Below are 17,483 nucleotides of genomic sequence, written 5' to 3'. Positions count from 1 at the left end.
TTTCCAAATATAACATGTAAGAGTCAAAAGTTATCTAATCATACTAGACCTTTTCTCAATTTCATTATCTTGTCGTGTAACCAACATCTATGAAGGTTGTGCATATTTCTTACGTATTTTAAGCAAGCCCGAGTATCCTGTTGATTAAGAAAATTCATCCTCGCAACGGAAATACAGGCACTGCGCTTGTTCAACAACCCTCACTCTATACTGACACACAAACATTTAATCTAAGAGCTCATTTGAAAACTCTCACTTATAAGGGACAGGCAGATATGCATCTGAGGCGACCATAAATGGGCCATGCACCGTTGTCATTGATAATGCATTGATTCACAATAAATATGTAGGCTACTCAACAAATTCCATTGTCATTTTTATTTACGAAATATGTCTCAATTCATTATTTTAGGAATTGAACACCACAATACAGTTCACATACTGCACGAAAAGAGATACAGACAAGTTGTGTGAACAGCTCCAATGCTTTACGATACACATTTCTATATAAAAACAAAACGGCTGTGCATTAATGTTTAATACTAAATGATTTTTTAAAAGATTACAATCATTCCAGTTGCATGGCAGAGTCAAATCCTTCACTGCTAATAGGGGCACATACAAATGATCTTGAAACATTCCTTTTTTTTTTACAGTCCTGTCATACGCAAAATCTAAATTAAATAATAGAAGCATTAAACTGTACAGTTAACATTAGCAGCCATGGTTTACCCTCGGCATTAAAAAGCAATGTATCCCACAGTGAACCATTTAGCTTTTGAAGTCTCGCAGGCTCATTCTAGCAAAATCTTTTGTCATCTCCACGAAAAACAAATTACGGTTTCTATTCGTGACTCAGTTCAACTTTTGCTTTAGCCTTTTGAGAGTTTATACAAGTCTTGATTCATCCAAAGTGTCCGATTGATTTTTTTTCTCTTCTCGTGCGTGTTGAGCCTCTCGAGTGTTTTCTGCTGGCTGGCTTTGACGCACATGAAGAGATGCAGAAGGGTCGCGTCTCCTTTCATTTTCAGATGCACGTAACCCATGTGTCTCTTTGATATTTGTGTAATTTTAAATATTTATTATTTATATATGTACATTCATAGAAAAGGACGAAGTTGAAATGTTTTTTTTTCTTTATTTTCACAGTTTTGTATCATATACCCAAAAAGCCAAAGAGTGAGCGGTTATGGTACTGTGTGCATGTTTTAAATTAAATAAAGTGAAAGAAGACAGGTTAGGCTTGAGACTGCCCGGATGTTCTTCATTCATGATTTCTAAACAGAGGTAAATATCAGACTTTCTGGACGGAAGAATATAAGCTGGCGGGGGAAAAAAGTACGAAACATGCATCAAGTATGCATGTGATTATTAGTCTTGGATTTACTGACAAACTTTTTCTCCTTCACTCTGCGGTTCTGAAACCAAATAGTAACTTGGCGTTCTGAGAGGTTGGTTGTCGCAGAGATGCGTCGTCTCTTGTCTTTGGTGATAAACTTGCTTGCTGCATACTCCTTTTCCAGTTCCTTCAGTTGTAGCTTGGTGTAGGGAACACGCTTTTTGCGCCCTCGCCGATAACTGCTGACTTCCGGCTGCAACGGAACAACATCTGAAAAACAAAAAGTGAATAGAAGCATTATTATACTAGTGGTACTGGTGAAAGTTTTGCTCAATTTGACACCATGGGGAAACACTGAGTTATGTATTTAATAAAGTATTTAATTGTTCCGTCAAATGATTTAAATATATGGGGCAAATAGGCATTTATGTTCCTATGTGAGTTTATCGAATCAAAAATGATATAAAAAAATAATATTAGCTACTAATATATATATATGTATGCTGGTGAAAAGACGAAATCATCCTCAATTTAAAGTATTTTTAAAATTGAAGGTTTATGACAGGTGCTTGTCAAACAAATAGGCTACTCAGTTACAATACAATATACTGTTATGTACAATCACGTGCATTTTAATTATAATGTAACTTCACTGACGCTCAGCAACATTCATTTCCCAAAATCACTACCTCACTGTGGCATAAAGGTAAAATAAGGTGAAGGATATTATAGGCTCACCTGGCAGCTGAAGCACAGACACATTCAGATGTATTCTATGATTTTCTCTGTCATTACTAACATTTAGGCTACACAAGAAAGAGGCATGTCAACTGCCCTTCTATCAGAAACGTATTATTGTCTAACGGATCCAAACAGACTTTAACTGTAAATAACTGGTTTGGACTATGTATAAAAACAGAATGAGCACAAGTACTGCATTAAAAAGCCGATTTTTTAATTTGGTCTCTATAGCCTTATTTGTGGTTATTTCAAAATAGGCTACCTGTGTGTTACTGTGACGACCTCGGGGGTGGGGGGAGGGGGGGGGGTAGCTAAACCGGTCAGGGGCGTGTTGGTGGTGACAAATATTCACTATAGCCACTATAATGCGACAGTAGCCTATATTGAGTTCTACCAACATAGTATTGGAATTTTGTAAATTTTGATTTGCCACAGCTGAGTAACAATAGCCTACTGAATGATCGAGTCATATGCAATATTTTTGCCCACAGCTAAAATCAATAACTTGACTACAGAACGTCAGCTGCTCTTAGAAAAAAATGCTGCCCCATGGAATTCGCTAAATGTCCATAACAGATTGCGGGTCACCACTCCCGATCACTGCTGACAAAGATTTATATGCGTGGTACAAATAAGACCTTTTATTATCATATTATTATATTATTATACGGGAGGAGCAAAGGTAGGTAATATTGCCATACCCCAGTTCCAAATTGCGTGACTTTCCTGCCTTTAGAATCCCGTGACTCAATAATATCCGAGTTAATATATGACTATCCTCTGTAACCAGATACGTCACTCAAACATTGTACTATTTTATGTGAGATGGATTAAATAAAACATATAGGCAATTCTAAACTCATTCTTCTTACTTGTGTTTAGGATTTGCTAAGCCAATTGAGCATTTCCGAACTGTCACTTGTCAAAAATGAATAGAACAAAAATTGCACATTTGACAGGTTCATGCAGACTTTGTGGGTGCGCAATCGTAATGCAATATGTAGAGGTTTAAGTTCAAATCTCTTATCAACTGATGACTTTTATTCAAGAATATATATCGGAACATTTCATTAAGGTGAATACTCTGCATGTTTAGTTTACAGTTGGAGAAAAAAGGTATAGCTATCATAACAGGAAGTCGTATTACCCCTGTTATGCATGTTCTTAGATTTTTTCATTTTTGAATGATTTCACAGGTGTGGTAAGACATACCTGGAAACGGAGATTTCCAAAGATGAGAAGACTGTGTTTGCTCCTTTGAACAGTACACCTGCCCATCCCAGCCATTCGACAGAGCCCAGTGTTGATAGCCCTCCATGGGGATCAATGCATCGTGACGTGGCTCGGGATGCGCGCTAATACTGGGAACCACCGACATATCTAAATATCCTGGAACCGCCTGGTACGAGCTGGCAAAACTCGGGTAGAAAGCAAACTCTTTTGCCCTGCTGGAGAGCTCCTCCGTGGGCAAAGCGCTGCTCGTTTCTGCATATTTTTCTGCTGGATGGTATGAACATGGTTTCTGCTGCAAGTTCACGTTGTGCGAGTGAGATAATCTGCAACCGTAGTAAGGGTTTCCAAAGGGGTAGCCATAACTCAGAGAGGCGCTAGATGACGTCTGAGGAGCGGGACACTGTCGCCCGGAATCTGGGGAAGATATATCCGAGTACACGGATCCCTGGTGAGTCGCTATGGTGCCGGAATGCCGCCCCAGCGCAGGGTGTGAAATCAGTTCCCTGCAATGAGTCGCAGGGCAATTCCCGCTCAATCCTTCCATAATTTGGCTTTTATTTTGATTATTTTCATTCGGGCTTTTTTCATACACGTACATCAAGGTGTCCGCCCAGCGTGGATGCAGGACCAGCGAAGTCGTCATATCACGGGCTGCCGATGCTTTTTAAAAGTCGCCTACTCCAAGACTGATACCTCATTTCCAACTACATTTTACGCACACGCATGCGCACGACTATATCCATGTGTCCAGTTCATTAAAGCGCAGGCACGTGATATGCTAACTAGCCCGAAGAGACTGGATTGTGGGTGGGAAGAATAATCCCTTTAAACAACTACTGGCTCACGTTTCACGCCTGGCTTCTAAGGTTTTCTGTGCCCAGGCATTGGCTAAGAGAGTTGGAGACAGCCATTCTTAAAGGGGAAGGCTTCAAGCTAAGTGGAACGAAAACAACCTCAACATTTCTGCCGACAAACGTCTGGACACTTAGCAGTATGCACTGTTTCATTATTTAACCTCCTCCAGTATCAACATTCTGAAACGTCGCATATCTGTATACAACATATAAATACATACATGGGCTACATAAAAAAAAAGCATACATATATTCTGTAAAACTCTTTATTTATGAATTAGAGTAGCACCGCACACGATTAAATTCGTATTAATTCAGAAATTTGTCAGTTATTTTATTGCAATAAAAGCAGCTGATCGTCATTAACCTGTATGAGTGGAATCGCGTAAGTTGCATTTTCATAGAGGGAAAATAGGCCACTTGCGTTATTTGCTATAGGCTACGTATGAATTAATCTTCTGTAAAATCTTTTTTTTTTAGAAACAAATAAAATAGATAAACAACATTATAACTAATAATAAAAATAAACAACCTGCAAATAAAAAAAAGCCAGACAGAATCAAACACATTCTACATAGAGGGAAAAGGGTATTTGTCATTTCATGTAATTTTCATTTTGAAACTAATGGCTCATTTGCGAATTGTTTTTCATCACTGTGTATGTTTTTGTCGAACTTATGAAATAATTTACCAAAAGTATATTCAGTTACACAATTGCACTTTTAATTATTTCCATACCGTCCAACATTTAGGGCCGCAAGTTGATGTGCAGATGTGAATAAACGAATGACAATCAGCATAATATGCCTAAAAAGGTTAGAAATTAAAGTATGGATACATTTTTACATTCTTTAATAATACCTTTCCCTCCCACTGACTTGTGTTACAAACTGTTCTCCGTCATGATTACACAATGCACACACACACACACACACACACACACACACACACACACACACACACACACACACACACACACACACACACACACACACACACACACAAAGAGATTTGCGTTTTCCCAATATGGTAGTAATTTACTCTGTTATGCCTAATTTTTATTCTTATTTAAATAGGTTGTAGAATATAACAGAATATTTAATTAAACCCAGCTAGTTGTCATGACAAGAATAAATGCATCGCCCTGGATCAGAAGATTTTCTTCCGGTCTGATGTTGCACATTTACAATGCAACGTTTCAAGAGCAATGAATAAGAGTGCCATTCCCTGTTAAAACATTCCTCTGCTATTAGTTTCAAAAGTGTAGCGACGAGGCAGAGAGAGAGAGAGACGGTTCTTGTGTATTACAGGTATAATTTGAACAGTTTTTACTTTTCAGACAGTGTTGTGTGTTGTGCGTAAGATATAATGTTTATGAGTTAGTTCATTGATTACTCCTATTTGCAAAGATAAATCCACCGCTGTCTTCACAGACTGAAGAATGGACAATTCTTACAAATGGCAGCTGCATGGAAGTCCAAGGTCAAGGTAAAAAACGCAGACAAACAAGGTCGTAATCAGAGTCTAGACAGACAAGAATGAACTTCACACTCGTATGCATGCAAACTCGCTGTAGTTTGAAAGGCTTTGAGATACAACTTGGGAAAACGGAAAAGAAACTAGCAAACAATCCAAAGTAATTCCTACGTTTTAAAGTGCATCGGCAACTGTTACGAATAGGAAGACAAATACGACTAACAATGCAGAAATCCCCTTCCGGTGAATCTGCTTTCTTCCTCTCATGTTTCTGTGAAGAGTTCCTCTATATGACATGTTAATTATGGAGCTTCTAGCTATTATCCAGATTTGTTGACATTCAGTGAGCTCGCTACAAGAACCATGTTTTTTACAAAACACAGAACAATGTTTAGGCGAATGCAGGGACTTCTTTACATTTGCTTCATCAGAGCAACAAATTACGAATGTGAAAACAGAAAAATGTAAAAGGAAGAATCTGAATGCAAGAGATTTTGGTTGAACACGTGTTACCTTATTTTTTATATTTGATGTGAAGTTGGAATCGCTTGTGTAGTAAACTAATTTTCCCTGGATTACCTTTTAGATAATTTCTCTCTCAAGTGTATTTTGATCAATTTTCCACCAATTGCAATATCAGATTTCAGCTATTTAAAAAGTAGATTTCAACAATCAAATCGGAGCTCGTGTACAATCTTAACTACCACCGTTATAACCAATTTAAGAAAACATACCTCCTCTTATAATAAAACAAAATTCCAAGTGTCATGAAACGTAATTCTATTCATCAATGAAAATAAATTTCTATTATTTACAGCACAGCTGCAGCTAAAATGTGTTTGAATCATTTCAAATTCAACATCGCATTCCATGCGGATCAACGTTTTGCTCCGATGTTATTGCTTCCTGTACAAGTTGAAAATATTTAAAAACACATGAATCTGTTTGAATAAAACAAGTTGGAATAACCCAATATTAATGAATATATTTTAAATAGCACTATATCTAAAAAGCTCTGTTGACTATTTGTGCTGTTCCTGTCTGTTGATAGTCCGAAACATGCATTTTTAAAGCGACTTGTGTAGTTTACAACTACACATTAAAGGCGTCCCCTCTCTAACACACCTATTAATAACTCTGCGTATTGTAATCTCGGGCTTTGTATACTTCACTGACCAGTTTTTTTATTTATTATTAAATGTTTGAAAAGTAGCCTACTCGTCACCCTCTCTTTAAAATATTATGCACATTTTCATGGTTAAATATATAAGTCTCAATATAGCTACCTTACAGTTCCGTATAGCAAGTATACAATCAAATTAATGAGCATTGTTTGAATAGCAGTAAGAGCGCTAAAATGGCATAAAGGTTCCATCGAGTCTCAACACACGGCGCCTTTAAAACGGTGACCACAGTGTCAAACTGGAAGAGGATTTAGTGAGTGTCCCTGTGTCTGCTGAGAGTGAGTTTGTGTCTGTAAACTAGCGCCTGTGATGAAGCACCTTTCTTTCTTGCATTTTTTATTTGAATGGCATTTTTTTTCCTTTTAATAACACTGATGAATAAGACAAAACAATTAGGCTATACTGAAAATGCAATAGAGATCTAGCAAGTTTGTTTTATAAAGTAACTATAAAACTTTAGTCTAATTTCATTGCTCTGTTTTGATGTATTGGTATGGTACGTGCATATGATACGCATGGGTAGGATTAGTCGTGTGGGGTGCGTGTGTAATACACACAATTAATGATGTATCAAATGCACGCAAAAACTGCGTATCATATGCACGTAAAAACTCATTTTCGCGTATAAATTACACGATAATACACAATGCGTGCTATAGAGACGCATTTACGTGAGAACAGGCTGATGTATTAAATACCAATCTTTCAGCTACTGGCATACTTAGACCTGTCGTGCTCTCTTATCCATCTCTCTATCCACATTGTGCCCAAATCTTCATTCAGATTTATACATGAGCATGTCACATAACAGAAAAATGAAGAACGGAAAAGCATGAACATTTTAACTAATTTTCTGACATTAAAACAGGATATTTATATAGGCTACTAGAGCTCAGACTTGAGTTGATCTGTATATTCATCATTCATGTAAAAGAAATAGTTCTGGTTGTCTGAGGTAAAGACAAGGAAATCTGTCATTCAGGGATTTGGGAGCAGCATTGTTGTGTCTGTGCGTCTTACGTTGTCATGGAGTGGGTGAAAGATCGATTGCAACATCAGTTAAAGCTCGCTAGACACAGCCCTATTAAAATGTGGCTTCTATTCTGGTTTCTAATGCATACAGAGACCATCCAAATATTCACGTTCTGTAGTTTAGTCAGATAAATATTACATTACGATGGGTAGATAAATCATAGCATCACAAATTAGATTCAATCACTCTTTTAAAAAAGTGTTTTCTGAAATTGATATAGGCCTATAACGTCTAAATACTATTTCCACCCTTTTTAATTATTAATAAAAACTTGTCAAATTGCAAAGACGTGAGTTAAAAGTACGTACCTGCTCTACAATACCTGGTCTACAAGTGAAATCGATGGAGATAACTTTACGCTAAATATGGTTCAAACACAGCAGATTTTCTGTATTAACCAAGAAAGAATGAATTTCCCACCAAAATACTCGATGTTTGCATAAGACAGTAGCTATATGTATTTTGAACGAATGTGTTCAAAAACGCAAACGCAACCTGTTCAATGTGCCAATAAGCACTGCATCAAAAAATGTAATGTGCTCAAGGCGCTTAAAAGCTACACCTTTGTCTCTGCATGCACATTCTTGCGAGGCTGCTGCAGGCCTTGTTCAGGAATTGATTCTCCTATGAAAAAAGTCATCCTGCAGAGTGCAGTGCCAACGTTCATGAATATGCATCAATGTCACTGCAGTGCCACAGTGCTCCTATAGTATGCGACTATACCAATAGCATTCGATTTAAAGTTTAATCTAAAAAAAGTGGGTTGATAGGCTAGTTGAGTAGGAAGTATTAAAAGAAAAAATAGTAGTTCGAAACTAAACATCTCAAACGCTGTTTCGTAATGACCTTTTTTCTTATTCCAGAAAGCAATAGCGTCCCCTTGAAGGAACAAATCCGTATTAAATCTCGCATAGTTCAGCAGAATATGACTTGCGTCGATTCAGCCTCGGTGCAATGCGGTACAATTTGTGGTTTATATGAAGAACAGCACGAGCAAGTGAGATGACAATTTAAATCTGCGGTCAGGCATAATGAGAATGGTAGGCTATAGTAAGAAATGGGAAGGTAATAGGCCTACAGACCAGCATCTTCGTTTTTAACAGAGGTGCACGATCAGATTTCTTTGTTACATATCACCCGCGTTGCAATTATGTATCACTATATAGGTTACACTGAAGTGAGAATGCAAAATCTTATCAAAACCAAAAAAACAAACAAAAAAAAAAAAACGAAAAAAACTGATTATGTAGACTGTGGACTCAAAGCATGTTTTCTGTTTTGCCGGTCCATTTATGTCGGTGTAGTAAAACTGGGAATAACATTACAATCCAAAAGCACTGACTCAGAGGATCTCATGCACGTTTTGACAACTCGTACTTGTGTAGCTTCGGAATTTCTACGTTACTCATTTTACCATGTCAAGTCCTTTAGATTCAGAGGGCTCCATTACAATGGCAACTAAAAGTCCGTTTGTCAGAGCGTCTCACAAAATGTCTCCCCCACTTTCAGGCACGTCTAGTCGGAAGTCCAAGTTCAAGTTAAAGGAGGCGGTCAGTTCCTCTGCAGACATGTTAATTGCGACAGTATGTAAGTGCAACTTTCTCGGTTTCTGACATCTTTTTTATTAAAATATATTGTTAAGATGGTCAAATAGACTGCCCCCCCTTCATAAAGGCCCTACGGAATATAGGCTAACATTGGGAGAAGGCCCATGCCAGAAGTGGGATATGAAAATTAACCTGAAATATGAGCTAGAATATGGACCAATTTCATTATAATTTCATTTTTATCGGTTTTGTGGTAATTTGTAGCTTAAAGAGGAAAAAATTATGTAGCCTATAGGCCAAGTAACGCTGCGAGATCTTGCTTTATGCGTTTTTAAATGTTGGCTATTGTTTCAGAATATTTTATATTTTATCTGTAAAAGAAAAAAAACCAAAACACTCCAGCAACGGAAAAACACCACTTTACTTAAAGTTCTTACTTTTTACAAATAAACGGGCCTTATTATATTATGTATAAAATAGTATCTGATATAGCCTACGCATATACCACGCAGGCTAATCTACTAATATGGAATGAATTAAACATATGCTAAAAAAAATAGGCGTTTGTCATGGCTCGTTGTTTTTCACCAGGAAAAAGTAACAGACGTTTGTTTAGGCTAAGCTACTAAAATATATATTTATTTTACAACAAATATATTGAGCTTTATTTTAAACGACCAAAACTATAGTGCATATTGCGGTTTAAACACTGTGGGTGAATAGTCGTCTTTTCAACTAAATTCAACAATTAATTAGAACAGCTGCGAGTTATTTTACGTTTCACTATGTTTTTTTCTCCCGTAGCAACAGCTACAAACAGCAAAAGAGCTTGCATTTCCACAATAACTTGCTAAAATTAACATCAGTTATTTTGTGTTATATTTCACATGTGTTCAGTCATCATTGGAAAAATATCCTTTTTGATTTACAAACCGTTATCAAATTATAAATGTTTCATAAACGTATAAAATAACCAGCCTACCTAGATAAGAACCATATAGTCGGAAAATCTCTTTAAACACTGTTTTGCTGTTTATCTAAAATCTGCCATCTATATGCATGCGATGATTTCGCCTACGTAGTGCTGTTGAGTGCGTACGTTTTCACACCTTTCTCTACTAAATTTATAACCCCCTTGCAGAATTTAAATAAATAAGTAGCACGTTATTTTTAAAGCTATAAGGTACACTCTTAAAAATAAAGTTTCTTTATTGGCATCGATGCTTTACACAACCTTTGCACAAAAGGATCCTTAGATGATTAAATTGTACTTCATACATAAGAGAGAAAAATGGTTATTTTAAGAACTGATCACTGAAATGTTTTTGGGGAACCAAATATGATTCTTCTATGGCATCATGGCGAAACTCGGTTTTTGGAAGCTTTAGGTTTAAGAGTGTGCATAAGATATCATACATATTTCCCACAAGACAAATTTTACACCGATCATCCTGAACAAACGTTTAATATTGTTTTCTAATATGAATGTATGCACCTTTTATAGTTGACTATGAGTCCCTCAGTTGTGAAAAGCTGGATCTCAGCCACTGTTGGGAAGAGCTCAAAAGTACAGAAAATAGTGGAAAACCAACGTAATAGCTTACGTTGTGCAGTTCTAAAAATAAAAAAGATCCCCCTTTTTATACACTCAATGTGTGTACAGACTTGCAAAGAGCTGAACGATGGAATGTTAAAAACATTGATGAGAACAAAAATCAGGCATATTCTGACAGTACTGAAAATCTCTGGAAAAACAGCCCAAAAATCATCTATTGTTCAGTTACATCTCAGATTTACAATTATCCCTATGACGCTTCAGAGAGTAAAGGAAATTATGTGGACACATAGTGAAAAGTGGTGGTCATTCTGGCCTCAAATTCTTCACTGGACACAATTATTTTCGCTATAGGAGTAGGCTACAGCTTCCATTGTATAATTTTTATTTTTTAGTATTCTCATAGGCCTACTGTGACGCGCAACTTATTCTTTGTATTCATTTTCTATATTTTAAGTATCTGTACAGTTAATTCTAGCTTTAAGGACAAGGACAAAATAGACGTTTTTATACTAAGAAACGCTGGGTTACAAAACATTATTTGAAGATGCATGCTAACGGCATCAAACCCGTTCAGAAGTCATACTTTCACCACTGTGCGGCCACCTCTGACATAAGTAGCCAACATATTATTTATCCTATATTTTGTTACTTTATAGTACATGTAAACTATAAAGGGAAGCGAAATTGGATGGTTTGTTAGGCTATTGTTATTATTCACCGCTGTAATGAAGTGTACCTTCGAACTAGGTTTAAAACATGTACCTCAGACAAAAATAACGCAGCTTCTGAAATCACCATAAAAATACGGACAAAAGTATGTTTTAATCGTCTTAATATAGGCAAATGAATCCAAACAGACAATTTGTTCTCCCTCTGCATTTTACATCGTTTAACAAAATATGATGAAGGTCAAGGCACAAGTATTGCCAACAAAAAAGCATGAAAAACGTGGTTGAGTATTTGCATTTGACTTGGAGTATAGTTTAATTGATCTTCGAGTAGCTACAGAAGTAAAATTACTTTTCTCAAAATCTAAAAAAGTAAATGATATAGGCCTAGCCTAATTTTCACTAGACAATACTAAAACAATACATGCCGTTTTCACGACCATATGATGATGTTGATATTCCATCCACATAATTACGAATATACAGTTGTTAATAAGGAAGAGGAGGATCACAATCAAATCTCCGGCATATATGTATAATTGAGCACTAATGAGCACTTAAGTTGTAGCTCTTTGGACATCTAAATTGGTGTATAAAATGAAAATAAAGTTAAAATCGCACTAGAACACTAAAATTATACCACATTTCAAACTGACATCAGACAGAAATAGTCAATAATTCGCACGCACCACACTAGTTACCTAAACGCATGTTTATGCAAGGACAAATTACGCATTTTTGCAAAAAATAGCATTTTTGAACAATTAAAAATACAGTCGGTTATTATATTAAATGTATGTATTACACATACAAAATCGATACGCCCTTTCACAATCGATTTATATTCGGCTGGACAGGGACAACAAGTAAAGTTCAAGTTCAAAGTCTCTCACAGCAGACAGCCAAGGAGAACGCGCAAGGAGACCCCTTCACCTCTAACAAAATAAATCACAGTAGGAATGCACAACTTTTGTCTTGAAGTTTTAAAACACGTTTCTAAGTGCAATATTGTTTTCTTAAACTCTAGTAGTTCAGTTGATAAATTAGAATTCCAGTCGTACCTAGAAAAACATTTTAAAAATACGCGTTTGCAATTTAATAACAATATTTACAAAAAACGTTCAGTCACGTTCAGTGGTGCATTAGACAAATTTCTCTCACCGTGATCCAAACAACAACTTTGGATGTGTTATTTTTGGCCCGTGCATGCTACCTAAAATTGCAGCTTCACAAACCAAATAACGGTCTATTAAACTTAAAACAGTAAGTGATACTCATCACCTCTCCAAGTTTAACAACATTTTATCATTCAAAATTCAGTGTTTAAGTGTTCCCCGTTTTCTCATTTATAACCAATATTTTCAAACGTTATAGGTCTTGTAAAAACATATCTCAATAAAAAGTGTACTTATTTTCTTTTGTTTCCTTGCATTAGATTCGATATCAGCATAAAGAGACCACAATTTGGAAGTTACAGTTCAAAATCTTTACACTTTAGTGATATCATGGGGAGCCACGAACGTGAAAAAGTCGTGCATAAATCCGACTGATTTTTCAAATAAAATTAGAAATAAAATAAATAACTTAAATATTTTTTAACCCATCATGTTGAACAAGATTATTCATGATTATCCATCCAATTCGGCTGTTCCACTAAACTTCTTCTGAATAAACTTCGCTAAACAGCAATAAAAAATAAATAAAAAAAAGGTTTGACAAGTTTGATCAATTTGCACCCGAGAACATTCAAAGTGTTTCTTGAATATTTCTACAACACCAGAATTCGCATTCGCAAATTAGAACCTGTTACAAATATTTTAAATGATGGAAGATAATCACATGCAAAAACATATCTTGATATTATTCAGTTTGTAGCTATACAAAGGCGTGGAACGGTCATCAGATAAAGCCATTCTACCCCGAGTTCCAAATAAACATTTTAACTATGCTTAAATGTGTGTGCTTCCAGTACTCCGATTGGTTTTATTGATTTAATTGGTATGTTTAAAGACCTATTCTTGTTTGGATAAAAGTTGTTTTTCTCAGTCAAGCCGTCCATAAATGCAAAGTAAATACAAACCAAATGTAATTTGAAATTAAAGCTTTTTTATTAACATATCCAGAGTGGTTATGGGGCATTGAAAAACCGCATTTTGCAACATTTCATCCTGCGTGGGATTTTATGAAGAGCCCTGCAGAAGTGAGGAGCAGTGATTTTAAATTCGCCTATATCAACAGAGCGCGCACTCAGGGTCCATGATTAATTCGGTCCTTAATTAGATAATTAACGCATCCTGCTGCCGTAAAATAATATGCATGAGTGAGATATTAAATGCTTGAAAGGCTTAACACGACTGTCGACGGCATGTACAGTCTCTGAACGCTGGACAATATAATGCACCCTACGTGACTTATTGTCATATAAAGAGCTCGGATGCTAGTGTACAATCACGTGATGGTCTGCAAAGTACAGACACCTAGAGGATGGAGACGAATCAAACACATTCTTTTAAACGTTCATGTTACTTGGCAAAACATATCGCAATATGGCCTCGTTATATTATAAGAAGGCTTGCAGATTACAGATGTGAAATGTCTTGGTATGTCCCAGTTCCTTATTTGACTCAACTATGTGGCATACTGGACGACTTTCAGAGAAAAATTTGAATACATTTTTTTCCAAAAAAAATGTACTCACTCAGTATGCTTCACCACTAAATACTGAGATGACAGTAAATGTAAGTGAACACTTCATAAGAGATGGAGCTGCAGGGCTCAGTGAAGGTTCATTTGGGTCAGCAATGAAATCAGAGAATCAGTTGGTGGTGTTTAGTGTATGTTGGATGAAACACACAACACAGACATCTTGCAGTGATCTTAGGTCGCGGGTGTTCAAGATCATTGTTGATTCGGATATGCAGTCTGAATGACTAGATGAGAGAGAACCACAAGAAGATGTACCTGCCATGAGCAATGGTTTACATGATGGTCATTAATATGGTTATTAATATATACTTTTAGCAAGCTACACCAGTTATACTTAGTTTGGGGTGGAGGTGGGCGATGGGTGCAAAATGAATGGACACCATCAGTTTCAAAGAATGGTCATCAAAATGTGACTTTGTGCAGCTTTCATCTTTCTAATTTCTAACAAATCGCCAGTTTAATAGATGCTTAAAATCCAATAAATGCTTATTTATTGGATACCCAAGCCAGTGTTCAATCTGTGGCATCACACATGAATGAAGATGCGTAACTTTACCCTCGAACCTTCCAACAGAAAATCATTTTTGAATCAATAAAAATCAGGATAAATTCATTTTCTTTTACTTAATTCAAATGGGGGGTCAGGATCCCCAAACCCCTTCAATTTGAAGACTGCACTAGAATCACACAGATAGAATTATCCCAAACATTCATCAAACATTTGCAAAAAAATAAAAATAAAAATAAAAGTAAGTAGTAAAGCTTGAGTAGAAGCTTGCACTTTTACGTATTGGTTTGAATACCATAAACTTCTGATAATAAGTCTGGGCAAAGTCAAAGTACAAACAAAATCACTAACTACACTGTAAAATAAAAAATTATATGATCAATAAGTAATGACAAAATATGTTTTACATTGCTTTAACTTAACAAAATAAGTTAAGCAATTGTTCTACTTTTTATAAGTTTTACAAGATTCAACTAATTTTTTAAAGTCAGTTTAATGCATTTTAATTTGAAATGACTCAAACTTCCTAGTTGATTGTACTTAATTTAAGGCAGCAACAGTGTAATAACTTCTTTAGTGAGAATTAGCCTTTTCCAAGCAGTAAAAATAGTTCCAATAACGCTATTCTTCATATTATTGTGGCTCTTAACCAGTGTATATTACTTTATTGTGATGGATGGTTTTGACATGGAATATATTATAATGAAAATAAAAGTATTTTTAAATGCTTTGCAACATTATAGGATCAAAGCACCATGAATGTTGGATGGCAAAGTGTGATAACCTAGGGGTGTGTTTCCCAAAATCATCCTTACGTTGAATTGTTTTGGTAACTTGCGACATAGTTGGCTTTGGGAAACACACCCCTGGTTGGTAGTGCACAAGAAGGTTCTTTATAAAACCTGGAGAATCTGTTAACATTCGTATACACTTCACTTCACTCTAAATGCCATGAGACCAAACACTTTGAGCTGCAAGGAAATGATGTCATATTTTTTTATATATAATTGAAAAAAAAGAAAAAAAGAAAAAAAAGAAAAGAGTTTTAACCATTGATCAGGCAAACTCATTGCTATTGTCATTGGTTAAATTAATGTTGCAGTGTCAGGTAGGGTGGATGCTCAAACAAACCGATGTTTTGATAGGGCTACAGAGTCACAATGTTTGTACTTTGACGGCAGAAATAAACCTTCAAATGCATTACTTAATGTTGACTTTGTATTTTGAGATGGGAGAACATGTTTTAATTATTTTTTTTAAATACACTCTTCAGTTAAGAAAATGAGCAACTCATGCAATCATGTTATTGTTATGAAAAATGAGCACCATTTACAAAGAAAGAATCAACACCGCCACAGCAGCAAATGCTGAAGAGGACTGCTGTGAAAAAAGGCTGAATATAGTTTTCAGCTCCGAATTTCAACCTATAACATGTTCAAAAGAAAAAGAATAAAATAAGAATGCATCTTAACTCAGTTCCATTGCTGTACAAGCCTTTGGCCACTTTGTGTGTCGCTGAATAATTTTAACCAGTACACTGATCCTGGAGCTGAACTGTCAAAAAATTAGACACTTAAAATATGGGAAGATGGTATACATTAGGAAAGAACCTATTTTGTTCTTTATTTCTAGCAACATAATGAGCAATAATTATTTAGTGTACAAAATGTGATCTCATAATGAAATAGTCTATGATTATATCATCTCTGTCTGCTGAGTGGTCCATGTGGAACAGGGAGGTACTCGCATTTTGGTCTCAAGCACATTTTTTCTGATAGTAGCTTTACTGTGAAGCGATCATTTTAATGGCATTGTATTAATGCACCTTACTAGCAATTTTATAGGATTTATATTTTTATAGATATTTTATATCTATAAAAAGCAAGATAAATGACCAGGGAACACAATAAAAGTCCCTTTAAACAAAAAGTGTGATAACCAAACAGCTTTTACAGAGGTTCTTGGCATCAATGCATACAGATATGTATCACAAAGAAACACGAAGTAATAATACACTTTTTAATGTGTTGTTCAAAATGGTGACAAAGATACAAGACACCATCTGCCAAAAGATGTGTCTCTCAAATTGTCATTTTTGTTGATTTCGATGATTCTTTCCCAGTGACATGCACTTGAAATTAGAGCTAGAGGGGAGATTTCATGCAATGGGGAAGTTTAAAAGTATTCAGTTGCTCCACAACCCTTTATACTAACCAGACTACTATTCATTTGCATGATAATAGATAAAGGTGGTCTAGTTATGATGACATGTCATCTAAGAATCTATATCCTGTTGTAAAGAAAAACAAAAACCCCAACCCAACAAATCTGTTACGATGGCTTTTATTGAGTATCCAAACAATACCTTTTTTCAGTTTGTAGAGCACCTGAATCAAAACAGCACAGATTCTTCTTGTTCACGCCACAATTTCTGTGCTTCAGTTAGAAAATGCATTGAGAGATTAAAGCTACATTTAATGTCATTAAAAATGTGAGATGGAGATAGTGAAAATCGTTACGCAGCACGTTTGAGCTTAAGCAAGAACCAATGAGGTTCATTCTCATTTATTTTGCAGCACATTTGAGCTTTTGCAAGATCCAATGCGGCCACGTCCACACGAAGCCAGAGCTTTCCC

The 17,483-nt window shown here is 35.9% G+C and overlaps 1 protein-coding gene across 1 annotated transcript; it reads right to left on the bottom strand.

Annotated features, from left to right (window-relative positions):
- Positions 1-363: 363 nt before the first annotated feature.
- On the bottom strand, positions 364-4,158 carry hoxc13a (homeobox C13a). Its single transcript, XM_077218345.1, has 2 exons — positions 3,293-4,158; positions 364-1,609 (listed from the first exon to the last, which is right to left on the bottom strand). Exons 1-2 carry the CDS (start codon positions 3,954-3,956, stop codon positions 1,353-1,355), a joined length of 921 nt encoding a protein of 306 aa, XP_077074460.1. The 5' UTR covers positions 3,957-4,158; the 3' UTR covers positions 364-1,352.
- Positions 4,159-17,483: the final 13,325 nt, after the last annotated feature.

The sequence above is a fragment of the Siphateles boraxobius genome, unplaced genomic scaffold, assembly GCF_051911475.1.
Source record: "Siphateles boraxobius isolate OS27281-9 unplaced genomic scaffold, OSU_SipBor_1 77, whole genome shotgun sequence".
Lineage (NCBI taxonomy): Eukaryota > Metazoa > Chordata > Actinopteri > Cypriniformes > Leuciscidae > Siphateles > Siphateles boraxobius.
Note: the sequence above shows the minus strand (reverse complement) of the source record. Positions and strands in the feature narration are given on the sequence as shown.

What these genes read in the sequence shown, in the direction of transcription:
- hoxc13a (XM_077218345.1), bottom strand. Translation starts at nt 3,956, where the DNA reads ATGACGACTTCGCTGGTCCTGCATCCACGCTGGGCGGACACCTTGATG. An exon ending in TTGGAAATCTCCGTTTCCAG is followed by an intron (nt 1,610 to 3,292) that starts GTATGTCTTACC and finishes TTTGTTTTTCAG; the next exon opens with ATGTTGTTCCGTTGCAGCCG.